The sequence below is a fragment of the Contarinia nasturtii genome, unplaced genomic scaffold, assembly GCF_009176525.2.
Source record: "Contarinia nasturtii isolate CC-2019 unplaced genomic scaffold, AAFC_CNas_1.1 Cnas_scaffold_187, whole genome shotgun sequence".
In the NCBI taxonomy this organism is placed as follows: Eukaryota; Metazoa; Arthropoda; class Insecta; order Diptera; family Cecidomyiidae; genus Contarinia; species Contarinia nasturtii.
In genome coordinates this window covers 3,375,384-3,384,948 of record NW_022197544.1, presented here as the reverse complement: position 1 = coordinate 3,384,948, position 9,565 = coordinate 3,375,384, and the positions used below count along the sequence as shown (strand labels likewise).

Below are 9,565 nucleotides of genomic sequence, written 5' to 3'. Positions count from 1 at the left end.
TCTTTTCGTTTATTGAATCTACTACTATAATAGGAAATTTGATTTTTTTTTATTATAAAAGTAAAATTGTCACGTTTTTTAAATTTAATTTGTTTATTGATGATTTCGAAGAAAAAAATGTCTTAGCCTATATACTTTTTTTTGTAGTTTGAATTTAATTGAATATATCATCATCGTCATACTCGACCATTTTTCGTTTGTCTTTAGCGCTGCCACCTTTTTGTGAATGACTTGCAGCTGAAAATAGATAAATAATGATGAAATTCAATATTTCATTGAAGTGATTTAAATTAAGTAAAAGATTCAAGATTCAATCTTACCCAGCGTCGACCAGACTACTGATGATGATGCATGATTGATTGGTTCAATTTGTGGTTGTCTGCGTGCTAATTGTACTTGTAATGAAATTCCCGAAATAGTTTTCGAATGCATCTCACTAATAGCTTTTTCGGCTGATTCAGTTTTAATAAAAGTAATAAAACCTCGTCCCTTTTCAATTTCCATTGAAACGCTCACAATTTTGCCAAACGTTGCGAATTGATTGCGTAAAAATTCTTCGGTTACATTATTTCCCGAAACACAAATTGTGTTGCCTGTACGTTGTTTATCCGTACGAGTTGTAAGAGCTGGTTCGGCGGTTTTCTTTTCGGTAAGACCACGTTCTTCACGATCACGTTCGGTTGCGATTTGTTGATATACTAAATTTAAAAAAAAATTCAATTAGTTCACATTAAAGACACTCTTAGAAAAGAATATAAATTCGTTTTAAAACTCATGAATTCAATCACATACAGTTGTGTACACGATTTGCATCCCTATCCAGTGTTGCAGCCGTATTGGCACTCTGAAAACTATCTGAACCTTGTGTCGCTGAAAATGGTTGATATGATGCAACATTCGATTCGGGTACAACGCGTTTTCTCTCCTGTCCTTTTGGCCGCTTGAATGACATCTGATCTTGTTTCATCTGTGGCTTTTGAATGGCCGGAATCGCACCACTTTTGAACAATTTACGTGCCACTTCACGGGCATCGCGTGCATCAACTGCTCGTTTTGGAATCAATTGCTTCTCAGTTTCTTGCTTTGGCGCTTTATGAGCCTGTAACGCCTTTTTCTATTCAACAAAACAAACAGAAACGGCACAATGTAAACATAGCGTCACTCGATTTAAAAATTCCATTGTGCATACCTTTTTCTTCAGCTTTTGGTATTTTGCCTGAAGCATCTGCTCCTCTTCCGTATGGTTTGTAGGAAATGTGATGTAAACCATATTTTAAAATTGATCACGTTTCGTTCAAATTGTAAACAAATATTCTGTTACGATGTACAATATATTTTTGATGTGTTTATTGATGATATTTGTAATATACAGAAATGTCAAATTCAACAGAAAAATAGAAATGACGTTTGACGATTACGTTCAAGATGTCATGAACGCACTCCAACACCATTGAGTATTATATTTGTGTCAACGTACAGAAATTTAAGCATGCGGTAAATAGAAAAAAATATAAATTTAAATAGAAAATGGGTCGAAATCATGGAAAACATTTTGGAAATAATCATCATCGTAAGCGGCCATATCAATCCACACAGTAAGTTACATAGCGTTAGTTTTAAAATCGATTTTCGTGAATTGAATAAGGAATTTAATTTATTTGCAAATATTTAGAAATAATACAACAAGACCGGCGAGACAGAATGTCATCTACTCGTCGCTGAAAGAAAATGAAATTGGCATAACCGAATACACAACGACCACAAATGGATTCACTGGAATCATTAAACAAAGGTTAATTCTGATTTTTATTCTTTTTGTCCACCTCTAACGATCTATTACGAGTCAAAAGAGAGAGAGAGTTCTCATTTTTAAAATTTAAAATTCGTAAACCGATAATGCTGTATTTAATAATACAATATCGCAAAATGAAAATGTTTTAATTTCCAATTTGAACTGAAGAATTTCAGATTTTCATGTCCATGAAATTGGATTCGATGGTAAACTGTGTGAACTAGAGAATTTTTCGATACCCCAACCACCCAAAAATGAAAGTGAGTTCCATGTTCAATTCATTCTTCAAAATACTGTTCTTAAGAAGGTCCAATAATTTCAGATGCATCCAATGAATCAGAGAAAGCGGATCTCATTCGTCTGATAACACAGGAAAAATTTGATGCAATTTTGGCCATCGAAAAAGCCGATAAACAATGCAATGACGAAGTTTTGGTACAAATGAGATTTTCCTTCTCCGAAGTACTGAAAATTGAAATTAAACCATTTCATTCACAGATCGATGCAACTTCAATGGAGAAAACTGAACGAACACAAATTCATCAATTGATCAAAGGAAACTTTTCATCCGTAAATAGCACTACATTCGATAAAGACGATCGGAAATTTATAAAATGCACAAAACTGAATAGAAAACGTATGTACCGGCGAATTATTTTTATGTGAAATAAAATTGTTCATTATGAGATTGTAAATTTTTTTTAGATGATCGCAGACGTCAATGGGTTTGGCCACATGAATACACGTACTTTTTATTGCACAAAGATAATATTGATACAATGCAAGCGGTCTCAAGTTTGGCTTCATTTTTGGGCATTAGCAAGGCATCGGCCATCACATATGCCGGCACAAAAGATAAACGAGGCCGAACCACACAGTGGGCATGCGTTCGACAACGAGAACCATCAATGATTGTGGCAGCCGCACAAAAAGCACGACATATGTATGTGGGCGGTTTTACTTTTAGAGATGAACCTCTGAAATTGGGTATGCTTCAAGGAAATCGGTAGGCTTCAATTCACTTAGAAAATAAAAAAAATGCCCTATTGTTTTAAAAATATGTTTTTTTTGCAGTTTTCGTATTGCTCTGCGTCAAGTGACTGCTGCCGACGACGATGTGATTGAAGCCTTGAAAACTTTCAAAGAAAAAGGCTTTATAAATTATTATGGTCACCAGCGATTTGGAAATCATTCTGAGGTGCCAACGCATAAAATTGGTTTATATTTGGTGCAAGGAAACTTTAAAGAAGTAAATTTTGTTCAAAAAAAATTTAAATTCAAAAATTATTTTCTACATTTTTTTTCTTATTTTTGAATTTGTCTGTTGTTCGTTGTAGGCTTGTGAGTGCATTTTAAAACCACGCGCAAATGACGTACCCGATATGCATGCGGTTCGTCAGCTATGGTGGAAGAAACGAAATGCCAAAGAGGCATTAGAATTATTAAAACGTCATGATCGAAGCGGAAGAAGTATTGAATACAAACTTCTATCGGGTTTTGTCAAAAATGGTCCGAACGATTATGTAAATTCGCTTGAAAGTGTAAGCATAATTTTGATGCTTGTAAATGATATTTTCTTAAATTATTTTTTTTTTTTTTTAAATATAATACGATAGATTCCACGCAACGCACGTCTCATGTATATTCATGCATATCAAAGTTTGATATGGAATGAAATGGTATCGCGTCGAATAGCGACATACGGTTTGCAGTTGTGTGAAGGCGATTTGGTGTTTGTTGACAAAAATGATGCAGACAATGAAATCATTGATGTGGATGTTGATGACGATGACTCTAAGGACGATAAAAAGGAAGAAATAACCGACACTGAGAGTGTACAGGAAAATACAAATGTGTCTCGTTTCCAAGCGATGGTAAAACCATTGACAAAAATCGACATCGATTCAAATAAATACAACATATTTGATGTGGTTTTACCATTGCCGGGATATGACATTACCTATCCGTCAAACGATTGCTCACAATGGTACGAAGAACGATTAAAACAAGATGATCTATCCTCCGAAAAATTGAAACGCAAACAAAAGTTAGTTTACATTTTCTTTTTTGTCAAAGTCGATATTTTGAAGAAAAAAAATCTTTTTTACAGAGGCTACTCTTTAACTGGTGCATATCGTAAGGCATTCATCAAACTGGTTGATTTGAATTGGTATTTTATGAATTACGACACTGAAACAGATGTGCTAATTCAATCCGATGTGGAGAAAATCCGTGGTGAAGCCGAGCCAAAGAGTATGGAAAACGGCAAACAAAAAGCATTAATTCTAACATTTACACTGCCTTCATCATCTTATGCGACAATGGCTTTGCGAGAAATTATGAAATGTGACACATCCGTTGCAAATCAAGTGCAATTACAACAAGCAACTGTGGCCATTGAACAAACACCTGTTGGAGACAAAAGCCAAGATGAATGTAATATTGAGACTAAACAACCAAAACTCGATGTTGCTAGTCAATAAACAAAATTTTTAACATTTTTAGTACATTCTAACGTTGAAAATGATTGAAATGTCGCAAACAAAAACGAATTTGTTTAAAAAGGAAGAATCTTGAAGATAATGAATAAAAATTAAATAAAGTAAAAAGACGAGATTATTGGTTGTCGTTGATTTATTTGTTTCCTAATTTATGAGAATATTTTTCAATTTTTTATTAAATCATCTAAACATGAATCAATTCTTATGTTCATTAAATGGTAATTTGTTGTTATTTTTTTATACATTATCTTCTACTAGATGTTAAATTCTATGTGTCATAAATAATAAATATATCTTAATATCTTTGGTTGTAATATGTTAATACCAGCTACTTAGACAGATTTATTGAAAGACATTCAATCATTGGCACATAAACGGCGCATATTTTCCGATGTCCGGTTTTGGACTTCCTTCTTTCTCTATCTCACACACTTCCTCTAATCGATGTTCCTTTCCGCCAATTCTTCATTTTTATCTTTTTTTCTCATGTTTTTGTTTTTTGTTTTTTAAATATAAATGTGAATTTCAATCATTTGAAAATAATTTTTGCGCTATCTTTTAATATTTTTTTTTTTTTTTTTGTAAATATCGAAGAAAATTTGATTATTAGCTTTAGAATCCTACTTCATCTTCAATAATAAGAATAATAATATAATAATAATAATAATAAGAAATATTCATCTTTTTGTTGTTATTCTGATAAACAGGAATAGCCTAACAATTAAAACAGTTCAGTTGTTTAATATACATATAACTTCTTCTATAATTTTGTAAATAATTAATTGGTTTCTTAATCACTATTTTTGCAGTGGATTTTTTTCTTCGTTTGGTATGTGTGTGTATGTGTATGTATGCGAGTGTATGATGCAGACGAGAAAAAAAAGTATTGTACTAAATACATCAATATGTTTCATTGATATGAGCAATTGGGATGGTTTCATAAAATGTTGATATTTTTTTTAAATTTTAATTCTACATTTTAGAACTTAAATATAGAAATTTTCTTCGGTTTAAAGTTTAAAGATTGATATAATCCTGAAAAATCGAATACTGATTTGTTTTTTGTTTAAAATGTTCTGTTAACCTTGGATTGGAAATGTTCATTGTTAATTTATTGGAGTTTTTTTTTAAATTTAAATTGTGATGTTATTAATCAGAATGTGGGTCAGATCACTTTTTTTTAGCTTGAGTTAATTAAATATTTATTATGTGGCTGTCATTCACTGAACAAAAATCTATCGACTGTATCCATTCAAAGTTGTTGATTTGCGCTAAGGAATGTTATTTCAACAGCGGATTGAAGCTTTTACAGTCAATTGATTTTCGATGTGTTTTTAGGATTTTTATTTAATAAAAATAGATAAATCTTTATTTTTGTTAATGTTGGTATTAGACATCACTTTGAACCATTTTTTTTGTTTTGTTTTTAATTTTTCATTTCGTTTTTAAGTACTGTGTAAATGTAAATAAGGTTCCGTTGGTAGGCTAGATTAATTATGGTAAATTCATTGAATGGTTTTCTTATTTTTCTTCTCTTTTTTTTTATTTTGTGTGCATGGATGGTGAATTCCCTTTTATAGATACTTTGTTGAATGTATCAAGCTAAAAAAATGTGTGTTTTATTAATAGCTTCAATTGTCTTTGAAAATACAATTTATGCAGTGTGTTTGTTTACTTTTGTATGTGTGTGTGTATGTATTTTTTCTCTATTAATCTTATACAATAGTCGTAATAACTCCGCGTCCAGTCGATTCACGATGCTCAACAATTACCTGATCGTGTCCATTGTAGGCCCGGTATGTATTTGTTGTCGGTTGAGCACTTATTGCTGTTGTGCTTGTGGGTGTTGCACGTGAACCCGACTGCTATGTATGCGTATGAATGTGTGAATGCGAATGTGCCATTGATACGCCATACGAACTGTGCTCGCTACGTTTTATATCCAACGAATTGTACCACGGAAATTCACAGCATAAGATAAACTTTAGCGCGGATGGAACTTCAACATAAACTGACGGTGGGATTGGTATCAACGGCGATGTTGATTCTTTATATTTACGATATTCTGGATTACTGCACATTGCGTCAAACAAACATATTCAATAGAGAGAAAGTATTAAAATTAGAAATGACAAGATATTTAAACCATAGATTCGGAAGATGAACGTTTTGCAAATTTTAATATTTTTCTTCGAACCATTGTCATTGGATCTTCAGAGGCTATGATTTAAACAATTGGTATGAATTTTATTTAAAAAAAAAGAACAATTATTCAAAACAAAATACGTACTGTCTGTACTTTTCATCGGATGATTTTTCACGCAATGGAATGCCGGATAAAAATAATATAATTAATGTTGTAAATAATGGTGACACTATGCACATCCATTCAATTCCACGAATGACATTGATCGAACATACAAAAACACCCCACCAAATGAGTATTTCACCAAAATAGTTTGGATGCCGCGACATACTCCATAGACCTATCACAAAATTCACCAAAATCGAAAAAAAAAGAGAGAAGAAGAATGGAAAATAAAGTCAAATACAATGCAAAATCAAGCATAACGAATTCGTTATGGTTTGTGAATGTGTTTGGTTCATTAATCGTATATTGTTTGTGCAAAGCTTTTGGCAAACGAAAAACCGTACATATTTCAAAATATACCAAACACATACGTTCAACCATCGATGCAGTCATACGTACCGTCATTACAAAATTTGCCTTGATTTATTGGATCTTGGCGAAATGAAAATTTCTGCAAATCCGCATATGTTTCAGTCAGAAGGCCAATAACAAACATACTTGTGCCAATTGAATCAATGGTGGTCATAGTACGCGGTGCTTTGTTGTATTGTGCGTGACGGGGTGAGTTAATTAGAATAACAGGAAGTGAAACAACGAATACCCACAACGCCTGCAACCATTTTTGTTATGTTTTTCGTTGGATGTTTTAGTTTGCAGTGAAAGAGATAGATAGAGGGAGAGAGAGAGACTTGTGAGCACATATATTTTTCCAGAAATGAACGAAAATAAAATTTGCATTTTATTAGTGGGTTGCGAACAAAAAGTGAAAATTATGAATGGGTTTGTTGTGTGCGGCACGCGCCGCCAACGGCCAAAAAAACTAGAATGGATCATACCTGAAAGGTCCAAAATACGGCAAAGCGAATAATGTTCCGTTTTTTATCCTCGAACTCTTTATCGCGTCCAATTTTGAATACACGGTATAATAGATAGCCCGATAAACGTGCACCCCACAAACATACCAAACAAGTCACATATAACTGCCTACTATCGAATGACTGTATACAAAAATAATGTAATAGACAAATAGAAATACAATAAATTCGTTTTACATCATTTGCATTTTATTGTGTGCGATGATTTTGTATTTCGCTTTTTCAAATGCAAAAGAGAAGAAAAAAACGGTTGGCAAATGTTAATAATTCCTAGATCTTACCTTGGTCGGTCGATTTATTTGGCCGAGAAAGAATGTTAATAGTGCAATTATTATGAAATTTGCACCACCAGCAAAATCCGTTAATTTATCCAATTGAAATGCAGCGGCAATTATAAAAAAGATGATTTGCATTACAACTGTAACAATACCGCTGATGGCCAAATGATCTTCGTCCAAAATTTCAACAGCCATTATTTCTAATATTACTACCGGATGCACGATGGATATTAGTATTTATATATGTGGAGCGCGCGCGCGCACGGGGGCTACAGATAATAATTGATTTATAACTTTGACCAAATGTATGCACCGCACATACACACAGTCACACATAGACAGAGAAAGAGAGAAAGATTTGCACGCGCGCTGCGTTGCATACAGTGTTCGCTTTCACTATAGTACGCGTGGTCACACAGCAGCTGTAGCAAGCTTATGTTAAACACCAAATCAAATGAAGGACGAAAAATAAAATGAAACAAAATGTGAAAGAAACAATTTGATCCTTACACTAGATTCATTTATCTAAACTTAATTGTACACTTCAGGCTTTTTTCCCACTTGAATTGCAGACTGAGAATTTTTGTTGTTGCTGTTTATTCTTGTCGTCGTCGTTGTCGTTGATGATGATGTTGATGCTGTTACTATTTTTTATCTTTCGAATTTATTGATAGATAAATCATTTTTTTTTTGGTGTAAATTAATAAATCAAACCAATCACTTTCAATTTTTGTTATAATTTGTTATGTTAGCACCCACAAAACAATTGGCTACATTATACAAATCGATATTAAAATGATATTGCTGATGTGTGATTTTTCTCATTTTATTAGACCGTGCTTATTAATTTTCTTTGCTGTATGTCGAATGCCCCGTCTCTTGTGTGGTCGCTTTTTATATCACCAAACCGAACGAAAGAGAATGCAATTGGAAAATAATAATAACTAATTTCAATGAAAATGTGTGCTATTCATTTTGCTATAAGATTTTTGAACACAATTTGTTTTCTATACAATTAATGTATCTTCTATATCCATTGGTATCGTTTCATTTTTAGAATCGAAACAAAAAGTGATTATTAATTCGTGTGTTGAAAACACAAGTCAATCGTCGTCATGTTATGAACGATGTAAAACAACAAAAATTTAATTTTATACAAATAGTGTTGTGTGGAAAAAATCAACGAAAGAAAAACAGTTTTATTTGATGTATATATCACGATTGAATGCTACTGCTGCTGCTGCTGGTGTTTGCTACAGTGTTTTCGTTCAATATTGCCGAGATGCTATTGCCTTTCGTGTGTGAGAAAATGTCAGTGGTTTTTCATGTTTCTATTTTATCGCTCAATTCTTGTCGATTTTTTTTTATTTTCCTCCGTTTTCCACACATAGTAATATGCGTGCTCAATTTCTTTATCTCTCTCTCTCACTCTTCTTCTTTCTTTTACTTAGTCGCTTCTTTGTACTGTGTTGCAGCATATTTTCCAACGAAAGACCGAGAGACATTCACAGGGAGAGGGAAGCAAAGTACTCTCTTTCGCTCTGGGAACAGCGGAAAATCTACTCAAAACGAGTGAAATATAGCTTAAAATTCGCTCAATCTCTTTAATACTCATTTTGAATTGAGCCGTTTCTGAAAAAAATACTCATTCATAGTTTTTGATCCCCAATTGAAGTTTTCGCCCAATTTAAATTAGTTTCTAAACTAAACAAAACTTTCCTACAAGAAATTGCTCAGTTTTGACAAAATAAGTACAAATATGCGCGTAAGTGGGAGTCCCTTTTCTTATACCATTCAAGTTTCTCGAA

At 32.9% G+C, this 9,565-nt stretch overlaps 3 protein-coding genes across 3 annotated transcripts; 1 reads left to right on the top strand and 2 right to left on the bottom strand.

The window, feature by feature from the left end:
* Positions 1–45: 45 nt before the first annotated feature.
* LOC116352509 (negative elongation factor E) lies at positions 46–1,371 on the bottom strand. The gene is made up of 4 exons (XM_031785160.1): positions 1,190–1,371; positions 793–1,114; positions 321–698; positions 46–237 (listed from the first exon to the last, which is right to left on the bottom strand). The coding sequence occupies exons 1-4, from the start codon at positions 1,268–1,270 to the stop codon at positions 155–157; spliced, it is 864 nt and encodes a 287-aa protein (XP_031641020.1). The 5' UTR covers positions 1,271–1,371; the 3' UTR covers positions 46–154.
* An 82-nt stretch (positions 1,372–1,453) lies between these two features.
* Positions 1,454–4,451, top strand: LOC116352204 (pseudouridylate synthase 7 homolog). The gene is made up of 10 exons (XM_031784608.1): positions 1,454–1,595; positions 1,673–1,792; positions 1,961–2,052; positions 2,115–2,227; positions 2,291–2,429; positions 2,498–2,798; positions 2,867–3,041; positions 3,130–3,333; positions 3,409–3,839; positions 3,903–4,451. Exons 1-10 carry the CDS (start codon positions 1,528–1,530, stop codon positions 4,273–4,275), a joined length of 2,016 nt encoding a protein of 671 aa, XP_031640468.1. The 5' UTR covers positions 1,454–1,527; the 3' UTR covers positions 4,276–4,451.
* On the bottom strand, positions 4,412–9,027 carry LOC116352206. Its single transcript, XM_031784611.1, has 5 exons — positions 7,761–9,027; positions 7,441–7,602; positions 7,004–7,214; positions 6,584–6,779; positions 4,412–6,366 (listed from the first exon to the last, which is right to left on the bottom strand). The coding sequence occupies exons 1-5, from the start codon at positions 7,950–7,952 to the stop codon at positions 6,159–6,161; spliced, it is 969 nt and encodes a 322-aa protein (XP_031640471.1). The 5' UTR covers positions 7,953–9,027; the 3' UTR covers positions 4,412–6,158.
* Between the last annotated feature and the right edge of the window lie 538 nt (positions 9,028–9,565).